General features: G+C 41.5%; 1 protein-coding gene and 1 long non-coding RNA gene across 2 annotated transcripts in view; one reads left to right on the forward strand and one right to left on the reverse strand.

Annotated features, from left to right (window-relative positions):
• The window catches only part of LOC146350144 (uncharacterized), a 34,851-nt gene that overhangs the window by 1,630 nt on the left and 11,952 nt on the right, over window positions 1–21,269 (forward strand). Inside the window, exon 2 of the long non-coding RNA XR_014789193.1 lies at window positions 1,646–19,578. This is a non-coding gene — a long non-coding RNA (uncharacterized LOC146350144). The remainder of the gene's footprint in view (window positions 1–1,645; window positions 19,579–21,269) is intronic.
• NIPA1 (NIPA magnesium transporter 1) overlaps window positions 556–21,269 on the reverse strand; it is a 38,142-nt gene continuing 17,428 nt past the window's right edge. Inside the window, exons 4-5 of the mRNA XM_084844332.1 lie at window positions 19,349–19,509; window positions 556–11,572 (exon numbers count right to left, since the gene is read on the reverse strand). Coding sequence (XP_084700458.1) covers window positions 11,061–11,572; window positions 19,349–19,509 — 673 coding nt within the window. The 3' untranslated portion in view covers window positions 556–11,060. The remainder of the gene's footprint in view (window positions 11,573–19,348; window positions 19,510–21,269) is intronic.

The raw sequence follows: 21,269 nt of genomic DNA on the forward strand, positions 1-21,269 counted from the left end.
TCAGAATTTTTCATTAATTTTATCACAGAAGTTTCCATACTGCCAGTCACTTTTTCAAAACCACTTTTGAGTGAGAGAAATAGGTTGAAAATGCATACAAGTCTGTCTGTCTGTCCGTCCGTCCATTTATTGCATTTTTATTCCACCTTTTAGCCCAAAAGTCTCCCAAGGTGACTTACAAAGATCAGAAATTAAACAGCCACTGGCTTACAATCTAAAAGACATAATACAATCGGAAAAGGGATTGGGAGCGAGAAGGAAACACAGAGCCAAGTTGGAGAAGCCATGTGGCGTAGCAGTTTCTCATTACACATTGCATGGTGCATACAAGAACACAGTGCAAAAAGGAAGAGCATCAAAATAAACATGCTATAAAGGCTTTGGACAAGTCAAGTCTCCAACCCAACAAACCACATGTTGAACACAAATAATCAGTAAATGAAGACAATTCCTGCTTGCAAGCTTACAATCTAAAAAGACATGACACTCAAGGAAAAAAAGAATCGGGAGGGATAAGGAAACAATTAAGATTGCACCCCACGTCTTTCAATAGGACTAATAGAATGGCCCTGCTTTCCCCTCTCATCTGGGGGCCGGCGGTAATTTATGCTACAAAATGATGCATTTCTGGCTTGAATATAGGGGGACTGGGATGGGATAATTATTACCTCTGCACTGCTTCAGATGCTTAGACCTTGCTGGCGATGCTTGCCCATAAGGGTGTTTTTTGATTTGTTATTTTACTGTGCTGCTTATTTCTGAGGAGCTTTGGAGGGGTGAGCAATGGGCACACATATCCCTTCCCTTTGCTCATCTCCATCCCCACTCCTTCCCCCATTTCTGCTCCCCCCTTTCTCCTATACACATGGAATTCACTAAAACAAGATGTGCTGGCCACCAATTTGGATGTCTTTAACAGGGGATTGGACAAATTAATGGAGGATAAGCCTAGGAAGGACTACTAGTCATGATGGCTATCTCTAGTATCAGAGGCAGTATACCTATTTAGACCAGTTGCTGGGGAACATTGGCAGGAGGGTGCTGTTGCACTCATGTCCTGCTTGTGAGTTTCCCGTGGGCAGCTGGTTAGCCACTGTGTGAACAGAATGCTAGACCCTTGGTCTGATCCAGCATGGCTCTTCTTATGTTCATATTAGAGATAGAACTTTAATGTTCAGAGGCACCGTACCTCTGATTGCAAAAAGAGACAGACAGACAGAACGGTGTGCGTCTGTGTGTATTGGGGAGACATTTGCTTTTCAAAAACCAAGGAAATTTAATCATCAAAAAACCTGCCAGTTTAAAAGTCCAGAAAATAAGGCTATCTCACATTGATCCAACCTCCACAAAGCCAGGAAAATGGAAGCTCAGGCTGATGCCTTATCTGAAGTGCCCTGTAATCAGTCATGATGCTGTGCAATGTCACAAATTGTGCTTACTCACAACTTACCCTCCATGCACCCATACTTTTCCTGGGTCTTTCAGTCCCAAATCCAGTTTGGGAGGATGAGGTGCCTGGGACCAGCAATGATGCTCCATGCTGTCCTGGTCCTGTATTGCCTTATGAAGCACCTGAGCCTAAAATGTTATGCCTAAAATTCTTGCATTTACTTTTTTTCCTCCCCACTCTCATTTCTATTCACAGTGTAACTGGAGACAGAAGATTGGGAAGAGACAAACCAAAGAACAAGAGATGAGCCCTGCTAGATCCGAGCAAAGGTCTTTCTAGTCAAGCATCCTGTTTCTACAAATGTCCAGCCATAAAAACATAAGAACCACCTCAAACAGCCACAGGAAATGCTGTTTAAAAGCAAACTGTTGCTGCTGCTGTTTAATTTAAATCCAGGGATCATATATGTTACATGCAAGAAGGTACATCCAATAACTTGGGGAGAAATTTCCTTTTAAAAAAAGAGAAATTCAATTATTTTTTTTAAAAAACCCTACCAGTTTCAGGCCATAGTGAAGACTATCTCCTGTTGGCTCAAGAACCACAAAGCCAGGAAACTGAAAGCTAAGTCTCCTGCCTTAACTGATGTCCCACATGATCAGTGACAATGTTGCGCAATATCACAAATTGGGCTTAAATATAGCTTACGCTCCATGCACCCACACATTTCCTTGGTCTTTCAGGCTCAAACCAAGATGGGGAGATAGAGTGCCAGGGACCAGCAAAAAGCCCACAAGCAGGACACAGATACTGTAATGTTCTGCTGCCCTTGCTCATGGCATCCTCTGGTAGCAAATCCCATATAACTATGTACTCTTTGGAGACATACTTCCATCTATCTCACACCATCCAGTTTCATTAGAAGATCTTACTGGGATTTCGTATTATGAGAGGATTTCTCTACCCACTTTCTCCACACCATGTATGCATTTGTAAAACTCAATCATATCCTCACTCACTCCCTCCCTCCTTACTTGACTTGTATCCCCAAAACAATAAAGGTCCAAATGTTCCAATGTGTACACTGAATTGGATAGTACTGTGGATATTGTTTCTAACCTCTCCAAGACCAGCCCAAGTCATTTTTCTGCCTGAAGCAAAGGACAAATGAGTGTCCACTCCCCAGCCCAGGTATAGAAAATGAATGCCCTGGTATGCGAGTCTTATTTCAACATGGGGAATGGGACAGTGGCCTCTACCACAGGGTACTTTAGGAGGTCCAAGACAGGTGTCTCTTATACACCACTTTCTCTTCCAACAGAGGGGAACAGCTGGAGAGTTTATGAGAACAGCCATGAAGCTGCCATAGCTGCCACTATACATCCGCCACCTGAGGTCACGTCCATCTGCCCAGAATTGTCTCACCACTTTTTGGTTTCAAGACCAACTGTACTTCTCTCTCTCTCTCTCTCTTGCTTTGTAATGATTTTAAAAATTACATGTTGCCAAACATTGTAATTTGTTCCACTGTAGCTCGAAGACCTCTGTCCCAGGCTACACTAATAATCCAAGTTAATTCATTTTTTTACTGCAAAATCTAGGACTAGGACATGGTCATTTAGGGTATCTGGAAATTCTCTCTCTTTGTAATGACCTGAACCTAAATATACTCAACATACTTTTTTCTACTTTGGATGCCTCCTTGATTTCAATTGTTTTATTTCCTTCTATGGTGTATACATTGAAATATGTTTGTGTTGAGGTCAGTTAAAAAGAGAAGAAATAGCTTTCTACTTAGTAGTTTTGTACATAACAAAAAAGTCTTTAAAAAAAAGGCGCTGGAGTGCTCACCTGCCTCAGCCAATGCAAGGGAAGGAGAAGGCACTGCCAACAAGATGCCATCCTGTGGAGGGGAGTGTTAATCTGGCACTTAAAGGGTTAAATGATATTGCCAACAGGAAATTGATGGGGCTACCTCAAGCTGCTTCAAACTACCTCAGACCGCCTGAAATGAGAAAACATTGGTTTGATCTTAAGGTGATTGCATAGTCTGATAGAAGGCTGTGGAGCAAACCTACAAGACAATCCCATAAAAGACCCCAGACCTCTATTTCAGAGGACCCCTAGCCCATGTGCAAGAAGACTCCAAACTTGTGATCTTATAACAAGTAATGTGATGGCACTCCACAGGCCTGAACTGAAGATTGTAACAGTTATTTAAAAGTGGCACTGAAAGGAATTGCTCTGTAAGGTATGGCTGCGTTCCCAGGTCACACAGCAAGTGAGTTGTGGCTTAGAATAATTTCTGAAGATGGAACTTAGCTTCATTTCTGTGGATGGGTCATAGTCTCATATCTAAAGATGGGACTTGGAATAATGTCTCAACGTTTTTGTCTTAGATGCAAACTTGGTTAACTCTTTTAGCTCCAAATTTAATTAACATTTAAAGTATCATTAACCACATAGGTACCAAGTTTAATCATTCATATTACCTAAAGAACATAGCAATATTTTAACTTAGTTTTTTTACATTTAAGTAGTGTGCAGGAGAGAGTCAGGGATAAGCTATAAATTCTTACAGCCTTACTGTATTGCTAGAGGAATCCTACTGTGAGGTTCAGATGCTTCATAAGGAAATACAGGACCAGGACAACATGGAGCATCTTTGTTGGTCCCAGGCACTCCATCCTCTCAATTTGGATTTGGAACTGAAAGACCCAGGAAAAGAGTGGGTGAATGGAGGATAAGTTGTAAGCAAGCACAATTTGTGACATTGCACAGCATCATGATTGATCATAGGGCACGTCAGATGAGGCATCAGCCTGAGCTTCCATTTTCCTGGCTTGGTGGAGTTTGGATCAATGTGAGATAGCCTTATTTTCTGGACGTTTAAACTGGCAGGTTTTTTGATGATTTAATTATATATGATCTGATAATGTATTAGTAATCCTAATAATAGTAATTTCTGTTTCTTGTTCATAGCCCCTATTCAAACCAATAAAGGAGCTGCCACTCAAATGGACATCCTATTATGCTCTTCCACAGTCATACACCAATAATTACAGGAGTCTTTATGGAGGGGCTTCCCAAATTCTAAGCAGAGTGTATTTGGGATAAGACAGCTATCATTCTGAAGGTATTTCACTTCTGGGTTTGTGGTTTAAAGATGACAGATGAATCCCCAACCCAAACACTAAACACCCAATTCCATTTTTACTCATGTTCCAAGTATGAGTCAAATATCAGAGTGGTGGTGTTGCCATAGGTTGTAATTTTGGCTGAAGGATTACGAAAAAGCTGGATGGTCGCTCTACAGAATTGTTCTATAGAGAGCCGCAGAGCCGCATTTCCTCACAGGTAAGGTGGGGGGCGGAGAGAGAGAGAAGTCTCAAAACAAAGTATTGAGCTAGAAATTTTTTTTATTTTAAAACATTACATATTAATAAATAGGTTTGTTGTCAGAAACCTTAATAAATAGCCTTCACTAATTTACAAGGCAAATACAACATGCCTAGAACTATTGTTTTAAAGCAAAGCTGAAGTTCCGAGCATTTAACAAAGCTATATATATACATTGGTTTGGAAGCTAATAAAATAGTCTTTTTAATTTGCCTGAAGTAACAATATTGCAAAACAACAGCATTTAAGCAATCAAGTCCATAATGTTTGAGTTTTGCTCTCATCTACCTTTTCCATTTTTTGTATCCACATTAATTTGAGGATACTATCCATCACCACCTCACCTACTACAAACAACAAAAGATCTTTCACTTCCTACGTATTGGCTCTATACAAGAATTTACCCCCAAAGTGCTTTGATGGGGGGTGGGGTGGGAAGAGAAATCAATACTTGCTAACATCTCTAGGTCACCTTCATAAACTACCTTTTAAACATGCATGTTTAAACATGTACGTGGAATACACATGTGCAGCAAATGTCTGTTTGCAGACTCATGTACCATACAAATACATGTACCAAGCAGCCAGGATGGGCTGTGGCTTACTGCTGCAAATACGCATTGTGAAAAACATGTGTGTAATGAATTCACTAAACATGAGACTTACATGTAAGTAAATATGCATCTGATTGGGTGTCAGTGCAGTGTTTTAGCCTTTAATTGTTCTAATTAATGCCTCTGAACATTTTCTAGTAGGAAATTGCTTTTAAAAATTATTTGACCTTAGTGTTCCTTTTTGTTTTTACTGAGGCATTAGCACTAATAATTTCTATAGCATTTATCTTTAATTCCAAGGGATTAAAATCTTCTTGAAGAGAGGAAGTTAAGCATACCTAGCAATAAAATGTAGTATTGAAGTAAATGTCAACACAGTATATGTAATACAGCTACACTCTCCAAACAGGTATGAGAACTTTGAAGACCTCTGTTTAAATTACAGAAGTCGGCATGTCCATCATGCAAACACAATCTGACTTTCAGTGCAATTTATTTAGGTCCTCTTTGTATGATTAAAAAAAGTTACACTAAAATATAAGGATAAAGCTCACAGCTTCTATTTTGATATTTTGAAATCCAGTGTCTTTGCCTTTGGAGCTAGTTTCTCCAATAGAGCTACATTCCATATAAATCAAGATTATTACTAAGAAGCAAACTTGTCATATATATGATCTTATGCATATTAATAAATAAATAGGAATCCCCCCCTTCTCTCTCTCTCTCTCTCTCTCTCACACACACACACACACACACCCCACCTCAATCTGAAAGGTTTTGGAAGAGATACTTTGTGTAGGCAACAACTGAAAAGCCATTTTCAGAACAATCCTATACACATTTATTCAGAAGTCCCAATTTATTCGATGAGGCTTACTACCTGGTAAGTGTGTTTGGGATTGCAGCCTCTGTCTTAAGTATTCCTGGAGTAGCTGTATAAGGCAGACCACAGTCTACTGAGATCATCTCCTGAACCAATCCATTTGAAATGAATGGGAGTTATACAAGAAATATTGTGCAACTTCCATTACTCTTTAATAGATTGTTGAGTTTCCCCCAAAGTATTTCTCAGTGGATTGTGCCCGAAGTCTACAAAAAACATTTCAGTGTGAACAGCCTGTGAGTTACAACCTTAATTTGTTTGCTAAAAAAATACACAAAATATTTTGTTAAGACATAACAAAAAGGATTTGGGGGGTTATCAAAAAGGTTTATTACTCTGTCAGATTCAAAAGGGACTCAACATAGGAGGAGCTGCATATGCAAATCCTACAACATGCTACTCAACAGAATTGAGGGTCTTCTGTACATTGTTATACTTCATAAATACACTATGAAATGTAGGGTGTTGTGAGCTGTAGTGTAATACCTCCCATGAATATATACAGTCCACTTAAAACATTATAATAAGCATAGGTTCTAATTATTTTAAATGACCAGGTTCTTGATGATCAATGTGTATGAAATACATAATAACCTAGTAAGGGCAAGTCAAGGTTTGAGGAAGACCGAAGTTCAGGAGGTAACTGCATATTTATTTCTCAGTATGGCACACCATAAGTGAAAGGATGAACGGACAGTTTTAACTAAAGGAATAACAGAAAAGGAAACAATAAAAGATCAGAGAATGGAAGAAAAGTCTAGTACTGTCCTAGCATTACTGTTACTGTTGATAATTCTCAACAGAGGGTAACAAAAGAAAAGGAATACTATTTGTTCAACAGAGTAGCAAAAATAAATACACATACCCATTTACCATTTAAAATGCTCTGTGCTGCAGATATAAATTATGTGGAGGGCCATGAAAAACATGTTGTGATATTCTGGCTTTAGTTCATAAGGCTATCTACCTACCAGGCAGCAAGCCAAAGTCAGGATCACAGATCACAAGTCAGCCTACGTAATCCACACCAAAAAGGGCTGCGAGCAGAGAGTTGTTGCACTGCATAAAGCTAATGGCACTGCAAACAGATTCAGATGACTCACCAGACTAGGAATGGCCACCTGGCAGCTTCCAGGGTCATTTTATCTGGCAGCCATGTCATGTTAAAATCAAGGTAAGATAAAAGTTTGTCCACAATTTCACTCTTAAGGAAAGTTTTGAAAAAATGTTTTCAGGTTGTAAGAACAAGAGAGATTCCACCCTTTAATGCTGCATCTCTCTTTTCGATTTTTATGTAACATACACATTGACATGTCTGTCTGTAATTATGTCTGAGTTCACACATTCTATAACTGTAAAGTATGTACTTCCAAATGCTACTGGGTTGGATCCAGGATCTGCCTTCCTCAAGAGGAAGGGACCATCCATGAGAGGGAGGGCACAACTCCCTGAAAGTCCCTCCACTGATTTGGGGGATCCCCCTCCCCCCACAGCTCATTCCATTCTGCAGGGTCTCCTGACTCTCTGTATAGCATTTTAAGGTGGCTGGAGAGGCTGCTGTGGGAAGGAGGGGGCAGGGAAGTCCACTTCCATCAACGCAGTTGATCTAGTGTAAATCTAGATCCAACCCACCATCATTATTATGGAGCCCTGTCACTTGTGAGGGGGTGAGTCTGGGTTGGCAAAATACACTTCTGCCCTTGGACCAGAGGACAGAGGTGTCCCCCTCCCTGCCTTGCCTTGTCCTCCTGAATACACAAGTTAGGTAGCCCAGGCCTAAGCAGCAAATGCTTCATTCATTAACGCATAACTACATATAGGATTTTCAGTATGCATAAGTACCAGCATGCTAGGTTACACAATTTTTCATGGAGAACAATAATGCATGTAAGCTATTATTAGCTATAACTTCTAGGAGGAGATAGCACTCAGCCATGTGCCTACCTCAACAAGGAAATCTGAACTGAGATCATCAGAAGTCCAAGGCTAGAATCAATCAAGTGTGACTTATCTCTGAACATGTATTTTAAACAATAGGAACGGAATGACTACAAGCCTAATCAATATGTTTCTGATCTGAATTTCTTCTAAAAATATTAAATGACAAGGACACATTTAAAAATGCCTCAGAATAGTTTCTCCAGAAACTCACCATCACAAATAGTAATCTTCCATGCTTCCCTCATGAAATTAGAAATTATAAGGGCCAAACTAAATGTTTTCATCCCAGAATTCCAATGGAGATATTTTTTCTTCTTTGAACCCCCCTGCATGGGGTTGGAATTTTGGAATGAAAATGGATGGATAAGCTTAAACAATCCCTCGTCCTGGAGCCCCATGGTCCTGATCCAAATTGGGGCATGCTTACTCGGGAGTAAATAAACCAATCACCCATAGCTCAACTATGTGTGATTACAAGAACATTTACTTTGGCCCTAAACCCTGTGAAAACTGATTAACGGCAGAAATCCACAAATGTGCTTGTCAGGGACAAATACCACCTGCCCCCTGGCAAGCACGATACCCAGCAAGCAGATCTCTACCCTTCAGATCTCATTTCCACTGCATTTTTCAAGCAGGTAGGACATGGCAGGATTCCCTTCCAAGCAGTAGAAGAGACTGCCACTATTCCTTACCATCTCTGTATCCTGCACAAATAAGACCCTGCTTTTCTCCCAAACTCTCTGTGCATGATGCCAGAGGATATGGAGGATGGGCAACAGATTGGCTGTGACCACAAACAATGGCTGGCTATTAAGCCAAGCCAACATTTGCTGACACCTGATTATGGGGCACTTCACATTTTACATCTTAAGAGCAGCCACCATTATGTTTGAGGTATTTACTATGTATACACGTGGTGAAATAGAGATGCATGGGCAATTCAAACTCAACAGTATATGTCCTATATCTAATGAAGGGCCTCTTGTTTTATATAAGATAAAGTTAGAAACTGACCTCCTGTTTACACTTTTGAGAAGTTAGCAGAAACTCTAGAACTTCTACATTGATTACTTGCATTAATTTAGTAAACCAATAATTCTGTATGTTAACTTTCACCCATAGTGTAAAATAACGTTATTGTCAGAAGTGGCTTTTAATGAGCTTGAAGGTAGATTTTGACATGATTCATTCCTTATTTTCTTAGTGAATACAGAGAAGCTGAATTTCAAGTTCACTGAACTTTAAAACTAATGCAAAGTTACAAATTAGGCTAAGATGTATATATTTTAATCAATAGAAACTGATACGGCAAAAGTGCTTCTGTGCTTATTCAATATTTCTTTGGAACTGATATGAAAATATCTTTCTACAACAGATTTCAAATACATTAAAATCAAATTATGTCGATATTCCCAGAAATACCTTCAAACTGCTAAATCAAATCTGAATGTTCCTATAGGAAAAGAAATCCTTAACTTCTGAATCAGGTAACTTCCTCTTGTCACTTCTCTATAGCGATAGAGTTCTGTACCTCAGTGAATGGGAAGAAGAGCCAAATTGCTTTTCAAGTGAGTAACAATAGCTTTCAGCTATGCCCTATGTGGGTCACTGAAGGGTGACTGAAGCCATTTGGCTAAGCTTTCCTTGACTGGAATTAGTATTTTCCTCCCCTCTTAAAAATATTCACCACATCACAAGCCTCCTTTTGCTCTGAAAAGTGCTAATTCAAAACCTTACTTCTTAAAAGTCAAAGTAGCTTACTGTACTTGGTTAGGAAAACTGGGAACACTGTAAACGGACAATAGAAGAACATTTCTCAGAACAAACACACAATGGGAAATACACAGAAGCTCCCACAGTCACCTCAATGATCAATTGAGGCTCTAAAGTCTCTCTGCTCATTACATTTTTATAAGCATGAGGACAGCCAAATGTTAACAGAAAATGGACTGCTCCATGGGAGGGATCTTTTTAGAATACAAAAGGCACTGAAGTAGCTTCCAACTGTTTACAAATGATCTACCCCCCCCCCCAAAAAAAGTAGAAAAGTGGTTCCGGTCTGCCACAATCCTCACATACTTTTCTGTTGATCATTACAAGCTCCTGGATTAATGTTATGTGTTAATGCACTTCAAATGCTTATTGTGAACAAAAGGCATACCTGAAAACTGAATACTGTATTTACTAAGGTCTGTGAGCAATTTTTAGCTGGTAAGTGAGAAAAGATTTTAAGAGATAAATGCACTGCTCTGTTTTGGACATAATTATGAATTCATCATCAGTCCAAATTGCAAAGTCAATCAGTGAAGGAAGGTAATATATCAGTGTACAGATTCTGAAACATTTGAGAATCCTCAAATAAAGCTGTGAAAACAATGAATTCTGGTATATACTTATAGAGATATAGAGGAGGAAATCTAATTTTTGAAGTGTATCTACATTTTTCAAAAGGACATTTTATCATTTATGGCACCTGCTCGACTGAGCACAGAAGAAGCTGATTTAGTTTATTCACACAACCAGGAAGTTTCAGGTAGCCATTTGAGAAAGTTCTTGCACCCTTATATGCCAGAATTCTTCAACCCTTCACTATACTGCTAATCTTCTAGGGTAAAGAAATACATCACTCTCTGTGCTGATGCAAATTTTACCCATCTGCTGTGAGGGTTATAAGATTATTCCTTTGATACCGTTAGAGGTTGAAGCATAACAACAGTAGTCCTAAAGAAACTGGATTGAGAACACTGATTCATTTCACATATTCCAGCAAGGAATGAAAGGCTTTGTTGTTCTCTGGGCTTAGTAATTCAAGGCTCTATCATTCCTGTGGTCTAGAAACAGAAGGCTCTGTTATTCTCTGGATCATCCAGTCCCTTCCGATATTATGATCTTAATCAGTCTTCATATTAGGCTTATTCAATTCTCCAATATTGAAATTGAACTCCTTGAAAACTTGTATAAGAACAATTCCAATGGATACAGTAGTAAATCCACAAGCCATCCCTAAGAAATCAACCACTCCAACATTACTCCACTCCCTGAATAGGATGGCTGAGGCCAGCAAGACCAGAGTGGTGAACACCACATAGTAGATGGCACCAAACACGGAGGAGTCGAAACATTCCAGAGCCTTATTGATGTACCTAAACTGAATTATTATGCTACATCCTAATACTGCTAACAGAACCAAACAGAGGTACAGTGCTCTTTGACTTGATGGATTATTGTGAAAAATATCTTGAGCAGCCAGTCCAATGCCTTTTGTGCTGGGCACTGTGAAACTTCCTAACAATGAGCAAATACTGATGTAAACCATAATGTTAGTGGGTCCATGAGCTGGTGCAATCCAAAAGATAAGCAGAAGCAGCATGAGAAGAACAATGCAGAGGTAACCCACGAACACTGAAAAACAAAGACAAAATAATTGCATGATAAATCATGACACAAACAATTGTATGGGAACAGGAAATCATTCATTTTGCACAGTATTTATAACTGACACTAACTCACAGTAGCTGTGATCAAATGACCCTCCAAACTATATTTCAAAGGATCATGAATGAGAGCTGTGCATGCATACTCCCTCCTCCCCTTGAGTCCAGGGCTTAATTCCTTAATTGCCTTTTGAATCAAACCACTGTTTGCCAGGACATGTGAACCACAGTTAAATCCTGATCACTCAAACCAGTTTGTTAGTTCACATGTCATGGCAAACTGTGCTTTGATTCAAACAGCAAATAAGGAATTAAAGCCCACATGCATGAGGATGGGGAAGCACATGCACACTCACATCCTGTAAACCATGGTATGGAGGATCATCTAGATGTGACTGCTAGCTCCCTTGAAGTTCATAGTCTGCATGCAGCATGACCAAATATAACATATGGTGATCATATTTAACAGTTTTGTTCCGGTTAGAATCCTTTAAACGGTGCACATTTTTACTTTCAGATAAGTGCTTTATGCCAGAATTCTGCAAAGTATATTTAAATTGCCCTCCAAATTATTCATAATGTGTCTATGCTACATATCGCTTACATGTCTTTTCTACTTTCTTGTTGCTTATTTCTTCAGCTTGTTTTAAAAGCACATATTAAGAGTACATATAAAAAGGATCCATTTTCTATTTCTAAACAGTACACCCCTTTTTCCTGAGACCCACAGAGGGCATGCTGTACCTCGGGATGGTGCCTCCTCCTGGAGCATCTAGGCAGGTTCCGCGTCTAATTTTTCTCTTTCCAGGGTGAGAAACCATCCTCTCTCCCAGACCTGCCCTGCCTAGCAATCAGAATGGTTGGGTCCAGCTGGAGCTCTATAGAGGTGAGCCTACATCTTGGTTTCACTTTTGTTTTCCCACATAGGAAAATTCTTTTTTCTCTTTCCCTTTCTTCTTCTCTGTTCTCTTCCTTTAATCTTAATCCCTCCCCCACCCTTCTCTCTGAGCCAGTTCGCATGTAACAACAAGTCACCATGGGTTAATTTCCCCGTGGAGCTTGTCGTTGCACACCAGCTGACATTTTTAAAATGCAAGCTGCAGCAGGAGGTGCACTGCAGCTTGTTTGCACAGGACAAGCCATGGCGTGCCCCTGCCATGGCTTGCATTTTAAAAATGGTGGCCAGTGCCGTAACAACAAGCCCGAGGGAAAAAACAACTCACAGTGGCTTGTCATTCTGTGCGAGCCAGGTTAATGTCTCCTCTTCCTTCCTATGCTCTTCTCCCATCCAGCAGTAGCTAGAGCTGGGGGAAACAACTTGGGGGGAAGGATCCAACTTCCACAGCTCCTCAGCAAAGGCCTAGAGACTGCCTGCAGTGGTCGCTCTGCTAAGGCGTGGATGCTCCGTTAGCAAGAAAAAGAGTGAGCAGCCCCAGAGCGAGGTGGGGGCGAGTAGTCCAACACCGCAAACCCCCACCAGGAAGCTGCCCCGGGTGGAGGTGCAATTTCGCCAGTGGATGAGACAGATTATATGCCAAGAATGAGTTGGTCAAGGGAAGCCCCCCCCCCCCCGGATAAATCTCCCTCCCCCACAAGAAGCACAAGGGGAAAAGAAATAAGAGAAGACATGAGTCTATAAGCTCCACTAAACACAAGGAAAAAAGGGAAGGAAGAGGGTTACAGAGTCTTCTTCAGATTCCAGACCTTCCAGCCCATCTTCATGACCCTCCATCTCCTCTTCACCTTCTTCCTCCAGATGCCATAAGGGTAGCCCCAATGCCCGAAGCCTCAAGGCCTCAGATGGGAGCAAAAGGAATGGTTCCAAGGCATGTAAATCATCCCAACAGGACAAAAAATGCCACAGAGCCCCATCTCCCTCCTCACCCTCAGACAAAGATCAAGGCTCCTCTGATTCAAATAAAGGGGAGGAAGAAGAATTGTCAGAGAAAGAGCTGGATTCCCCTGCTTCTCAGAGATGCTTGTTTTCAGTAGATTTCCCCCCTAGCCTTGTTAGCTAAAGTGAGTAGAATTCTTCAAATTAAGGAGAATGCACCTAAACTAGAGGAATTGGCATCCCCCACCACTTCTGCAGGAGCTAAGGCGCTCTTCCCATATGGGCCACCGAAACCCTTTACAGTCCCCTTACCTGATGCCTTCTCAGAAGTCTGGAAGGCAGAGCGGGCTTCACCAGGGAAAATCAAGCAACCACACAAACTGGCTAATACACTTTACTCTTTGTAAACTAAGATTATGGATCAGATGAAAATCCCAGTGTTTGATTCCCTATTGCAGCACTGATTTCCTCAGCAGCCCTGTCACCCAATGGGGAAAGTGGGCCTAAAGATCCTTGTGATGATTCAGCAGAAGCAGCTCTACACAGAGGGTTTAAGGCATTGGTTTCTGCCTTCAGAGCATCAGCAACAAATTCGTTTTTTGCTAGGGTGACTTATGGGCAGGCGAATTGGCAGGCTGATTTGATCCCCGAACCCATTAAGGGTGGGTTGAAGAAAATCTCATAGACAGTGGTGCTGCTTGCTGAATCTTCCTTGGATGAGATCCAGTTTGGAGCCATAGCCAGGGTGGCAATACAGTTGCAAGATGTAACATATGGCTCAGGAACTGGGATGTGGACCCAGGTTCCCAGATTATACTGGCCATTTCCACCTTCACAGGTGTCTGACTTTTGGGGGAACTACTTGACAGGATCTTGGGAGAAAATAAGGAAAAAGAAAAGGTGCTTCCTTCCAAGAAGAACAGAAACCCAAACCAAGCAGTCCTTTCGTTCTAACTGATGCATGCACACACCAAACCAGCAGGGTGGTTACAAGCCCAAATGGCAAAGAACTTATAGATCTTCTGACAAGCCTAAGGCGCAGTCAGCATCCTCAAACTATGCTTCAAAGTACAGCAAAGGGCAAAAGAAGAACTTATCCGCTTGATTCCAATCCAGCAGTGGGTTTGGGAATAGGGTGCCTGCTGAACATTGCTCCCACTTGGCTCCAAACTACCTTGGATAAGTGGATAGCCAGGGGTTACTCCTTGGAATTTGGCTGTCTTCCCAGAGAGAAGTTTATAGGTTCCCCATGCTCTCGCAAGCTTTCCAAGCATCAGAACTTTATCAAGGCTATCAATCTCCTACTGGAGATAAAAGATGTAGAACTGGTCCAAGCAAGAAAGATTAAAGCAGGCGTTGTTCCCAAAAGGAATTTTGGACCTCACATGATTAAACAAACACATCAACAAGAGACATTTGAAAATGGAGACTGTAAGATTGATTGCGACAACTGTGAACAAGCAGGATTTCCTAACATCTATAGACCTGTTCGAGGTGTATCTGCATGTTCTAATCGGGGAAAACACTGGAAGTATCTGTGGTTTTGCTACAACAAACAACATTTTCAATACAGGGCTCTGCCATTCAGTCTCACCTCAGCCCTTTGAGTGTTTACCAAGATCATGGTAGCGATATTTTAATCAGAGCGTCATAGGAGCAGCAGTGTACAGATAGCACCTGACTCTCACTGAAATGCCTCAAGGACTACAGATTTCTGGTGAACATGAAGAAGGGGAATAATATTGGACACCACTCAGTCCAAGGTGTTTCTTGCATAGGAACGCTTGGAAAACTATCTCAACTGGCAGTGTCAATTCACTCTCAAAGAACAGCAGATCTGATGACCCTGGCCCAACTATTGAGGATGATGGTGTCATGTCAGGGCCTGGTGCACTGGTTAAGATTTCACATATGCCAACTCCAGAACTTGTTGCTTCTGTACCAGGACCACATTGCCTACTGTATACACGGTGTAAGGCCCCAGGCCTGAACCAATCTATTAGTAGTTTTAGAGGGGCTTAGATGATCCATAATGCTCTCTGACTTTGGTTCAGTTGGCAGGCTGTTTTCCCTAACAGGCCTCTTGATTTACCAGGATGAGTCAAAGGTCGATAGTGCGGCCTCAGCGCATTCCATACTAACGAGCTAGAGGGTCTTATCAGGATGCGCCTGGGAAGTGAAGCTTGTTTGCCTTAAAGCTGCAGGTGTCTGTGCTGGGAAAGTTTCCAGTTGTTTTCCTTGTTAGTCTATGGTGGGAAAGTTGTAGACGAATGCTAATTAATGCTTGCTGCTGTCATGCTGCCTCACTGCTAACATGTATGGTATAAAACCCATTTTACCCCGTGGCTCTGGGTTTAGAGAAGCAGTCTGATCCAACCATTCGGTACGCCTGTGTGCTGTAAGTTACTCAGTAAAGTACTCCTTGTAAGTAAACCTGGATCTGATTTATCACTATCTTGGTACCTCTAAATTAAGAGTTCGAAGCCTACTGCAGGGGCAATACAGACAGAAAATTGACATTCCAGATTGAGTACATCAGGAACTGGAATGATGGCTGGACTAGATGAGATTCCAAGAAGGAATGAGCCTAGAAGATCCAGAGAGAGTCATCATAATCACGGATGCCAGCCTCCTTGGTTGGGGACAGCGGCATTTGGGGCACAGGATGTCTCAGGGGTCTGGAGCCAAAAGGAACAGCACAGCATCACTTGGCTCAAATGAAAAGCAATCCAGTTAGCCCTAAAGAACTTCAGTCAGGAGGTAAGAGGGGCACACATCCTCATAAGAACAGACAATGTGTTGGCCAAAGCCTATGTGAATAATTCATTCAAAATCTCTCAGCAAGGAGGCCCACAAACCACTGATGTGGGTGGAGAAACATCTTTGATCTATCGAAGCAGAGCACTTAGTGGGGACTTCCAACAAGGTGGCAGATTGCCTCAGCAGGACATCCATCAGGGAATCTGAATGGACACTCAAGTCTGCTCATTTTCAGGTCAATCATGTTCCAGTTCGTGATTCTGATCATGGCTCTGTTTGCTACCAGAGAGAATACTCAAGTACCCACGTACAAGGCTTCCTTACCCTGGTGCCAAGGGGATGGATGCTCTTACATCTCAGTGGCTGGAGGATCTCCTCTATGCTTTCCCCATATGCTGATCTTTCTGCAGGTGTTCAAGAAGATCAAATGCACAAGGGCAATAGTCATTCTAATTGCTTTGCACTGGCCTCGTCATCCTTGGTTCTCGGACCTCCTGGAATTGATGGGGAAGAATTACTGGAGATTCCCTCTCAGGAGGGATTTGTTGACACAAGTATCATCCACAGCCGGGACTGTTCTGTCTGACAGCCTGGAAATTGAATGCTTGTGGCTAAGGCAGATGGGATATATGGATGAGGTTCTGAAGACTCTGCTATCATCATGAAAATCCTCTACCACTAAGGTTTACAGCAATATCTGGAAGAATTTTGTAACGTGGTGCACAAAGACAGGGAAGGCCCAGTCTCTGGGAAAGATAAAGGTGATCCTGGAATTTTTTCAAGAAGGATTAAATAAGGACCTGAGCACTAATACCATCAGGAGGCAAGTTGCAGCCCTCAACAGCATCCTGGGTTGCAGAGGAAAGATATCACTATCTTCTCACCCACAGTATACACTCTTCCTAAAGCACCTACAGTACACAGATGCCCCACTTGGAATTTCAATTGGGTATTGATGGAGTTGATGGGGGCTCCATTTGAGTATATGGCCATGTGTCCTTGAAACTTCTCATGTTAAAAGTGATTTTTCTGGTGGCTATTACCTCCGCCAGGCGGGTGTCAGAGTTGGGGGCTCTTTCATCAGATCCACAACTGTGTGTCTTTCATTTGGACAAGGCAGTTCTTAGGTCAGACCGTTCCTTTATTTCTAAAGTCAACTCCTTGTTCCATAGGGCCCAACAGGTTTCCATACCTTCTTCTGCCCAAATCCTGTTCATCCTCAGGAGAAAAGTTGTCATAGATTAGATGTGCACTGAGCACAATTTTACTTGAACAGGACTTTGGAGTTTACAAAATCAGAAGCCTTATTTGTGTCCTTTCAGGGTAACACCATGTGGAATAAGGTCTCCAAGTCCGCTATTTCCCTATGGTCAAGGGAATGTATCATGGGAGCGTATAAGGCCTTGGGGAAGCCACCTTCAGGGGGAATCGCGGCCCACGCTAATAGAGGAGCAACTACCTTGGCAGCCCTTAGAGGAAGTTCTTCTGTAGAAGACATTTGTCAGGCACCCAATTGTGTTTCCGTACATACATTTGCAAAACATTATAAAGTAGATAGGGACACTTTTGGGAGGTGTCTGCTCCAGAGGGTGGTAGTACAATAGCATGCTATTCTTGGAAGCCCACCTGTAATTTACACAGCTCTGAAATATCCCAAGGTGGAGACTTATGAAAAAGACCTCTGTGGGACTTGTGAAAAAGAGGAAATTCTTACTCTGAATTTCAGTTTTCTGAGTCCCGCGGAGGGCATTTGGCCCACCTCTACTTCCTGACAGACATGCAGGGAACAGAATGTGGATAGTTAAGTGTAATATATTGAAATTGATAGCTTAGAGGCTTCTGCCATCATGGTACACATGGGGCAGCAGTCAGCTTCTGGGAATTCTGCTTAACTTCTATTTCTTTTGAATACTTTGAGTATCTCTTAGTAGTCTAACATTCACTGTCAGCGTAGTTTGTTTTTTTCTACTAGGTCAATGAGGGATGAGGAGTGTTTGCATTTTCCAGTCCAGTCTGGGGAGACAGGATGCTTCCTCCCCCTGGACAGATAAAACCTAGATGTGGGGCCCTGCCTACAAACTTCAGGAAGAGGTGCCATCGGGAGGTGGAGAATGCCCTCCATGGGACTCAGAAAACTGAAATTCACTGTAAGAATTTCCTCTTTTTCTACCAGCTATAATGATAAGTGGTTACATCTAAAAGAACTGCCTACTGTTTTAATGTTATACCCTTCCAATAAATAATCTTGGTGTGTGCATGTGTGCACATTAATTAATTAATTAATTAATTCTTTCTAATACATTTAGGGCACAATCCTATGGGGATAGGTGGCTGCCTCCGAACTTGGAGGTGACCGCCTATCCAATGCAGGGCAGGACAAGCACAGAGGGGATCATTCCCTCTGCACTTCTCCTGCCCTGCATTTGTGGCTAGACAGACGATTTCGGCTGTCTAGCCGTGGGAAGGCGGAGTGGGGGAGGAGGCTGCCAGATGACACATAGGATGTGTCATACTGGCATTTCTGCCGTCCCCACCCTGGAATGCCCCCCGGAATGCCCCGTTTTGGCCTCTCTGTGTTCCTCTTCTGAGCACGGAGCGTGGTGCCATTCCGCACTGCTGGCAAGGCAGCGTGGAAGGAGGGGAGAAGGTCGGTTCTCCAGGAGCCAACCTCAGAGTGCGGGCTCTGAAGTCGGTTCCTGGAAACCCACATACCCTATGGCCATCTAGCTGCTGATTAACGGCCATAGGATTTCTCCTTTAATAATGCAACGAAACATACAAAAATCTATAGCAGTTAACAGTTTAAGATCAAGAAAGAAAACTGGCTTGCTTACTAACCTTGCAGTTATGGTCTACAGCTATAACCCTAAATGTACTCCCTGGGAAACAAATCTAACTGAATTCAGTGGAATTTACTTCTTGTTTAGGATTGTAGAGCAAATGAGTTGCCATCATTAAAGATGCAACATGAAGAAAGAGTTGATCTGCTCTCTTTCACAACACAAAATTGCTTGGTAATAAGCATGAAGTAAGCGAGGTGAAACCTCATGGTGGACCAGCTTGCTCTGGGTTTGATTGTTCTGTGAAACCAACACATCTATTGAGACTCAGATTTACTTGGCACTATCATTATTCCATGGAATTAAATACCTGGATTTGTGAGCTTCTCTTCAAGCTCGGCCTGAGTGGTGACACTTTCAGACTTTGGAGAATGGATTATGAGAACAACAGAACCTGCACAGCTCAGCAGACAACCCAATTTGCCAAGAATGTTGAGTTTTTCTTTCAGTAAGTAGGAAGCTAAAATGGAGCTTTCAAAAAGAGGGTGGAAGAGAACAGTTTAATTCAAGATTTCAATGCTGTTAAATTTAAATTCTAAGGTAAGGCATTACTCATCATTCTTTGTTTCTTCTTGATAAGGGCAGTAGTTTTGTTTGTTTGCTTGTTTGTTTAAACTGGTTTACGTGATTCCTAATTTGGGGCTAAGCCTTAAGGGATACATTTTAACATTTGATCTCAGTTGGGCAGGGGCCATACAAGATAGGAATGGGATACTTTCTTACTGCCCTTTGTGCTCGTCAGAAAAGTCATTTTTGTGGGTCTTTCCTACAAAATATATGTAGTTAAAAAAAATCTGTATGACATTTTCTGTATGTGTTCCTCCAAGGAAGATGATAAAAACCCATTATTGAGGGACTGACAGTTTATGAGTTGGAAGATTGGTTCAGATCTAAGAACTGCAGAGTATTTATTTTCTTAAAATAAAGTCCAGCAATGATTATCACCAGAGAGAGATGTGGCACTTACTTTAAAAACACTGGTAGTCTATGAGGCCCATTTCATGTTGCTTTTGAAAGAGAGAGTGGTACATTTGATAGCTGCATACATGTCTAAAGAACTGTGTGAATGTAATGTCTGGATCCTAATATACAGATTTATCTCAGAAACATTATGTCTCTGGGGCAGAGTGCTGGAAGTGTCTGTTTTTTCTCCATAGCAGATTACATTAGAAACTGAATGGGTTTTTTTGGTCATGGAGAGTGAAACTGTGGTTTTTCAAAAGTAACATAAGGAGAGGCTCTCAGCTAGATGAAAAAACTAAGTCAGATATATAATTCAGTCAATACCACCTAAGGAGAATATTTTATTTACAAACCTAAGGAGAATATTTTATTCAAGTATTTAAGTTGGGGAATGGGACCCACCCATATAATCCAGCAAAAGTAAAGTACATTTAAATATCTTATGATCTTATAATGGAATTAGAGAAATTCATGGAGGTTAAGGCTATCAATGGGCATAAGCCATGATGGCTATATATTGCTTCCAGTATCAGAGGCACTGTGCTTCTGTGTATCAATTGCTGGGAAACAGGAGAAGGAAAGTATTATTGTAGTCATACCCTGCCTGTGGGCTGGTTGGCCACTGTGGAAACAGAATGCTGAACAGGCCTTTGGTCTGATCCAGCACGGCTTTCCTTGTGTTCTTAACTTCAGTGGATGAGATGCAAGTATGTGCTTAACTCTTTCTTACGTGCTTATATGTGGCAGGATTGTGCCCAGTACTCTATGTTCTCTGAAAATTTCAGAGAGTGGAAAGGGGCCTATGAACCAACAAGCATCATCCCTTGCTCTAAATAAGGACCCTCTACATCTCAGCTTTCTCTTCCACTGAAATTTAGGCTTCAATCATATGCATGCTTACCTGGAAGCAAGCCCCACTGGATTCAGCATGACTTACTTCGAAGTAAACCTGGGTGAAACCATTTATAGTCATAGGAAGGATACTTTCACAACATTGCATTGTTGTGAACTGCCCAGAGAGCTTTGGCTTTTGGGTGGTATAGAAATGTAACAAATAAACAAATAAATGAAATTTAACTCTGTATTAGACTGTTTAGGAATCCTGTCAAACAGACACACAGAGAACTGTCTGATCAAAATGGGGTGTAGTGAAAGACAAAACAACTCAGTGAAACCAAGGTTTCTTGTATAAAAATATCAGCAAGCTGTTGGCTATTTACTTTTGAAAACTTACAGATAAGGGCATTTTGATAATCCATTATCATGCA

This window comes from Heloderma suspectum, chromosome 3 (assembly GCF_057233095.1).
Source record: "Heloderma suspectum isolate Gila_16-S chromosome 3, 16-S_ref, whole genome shotgun sequence".
In the NCBI taxonomy this organism is placed as follows: Eukaryota; Metazoa; Chordata; class Lepidosauria; order Squamata; family Helodermatidae; genus Heloderma; species Heloderma suspectum.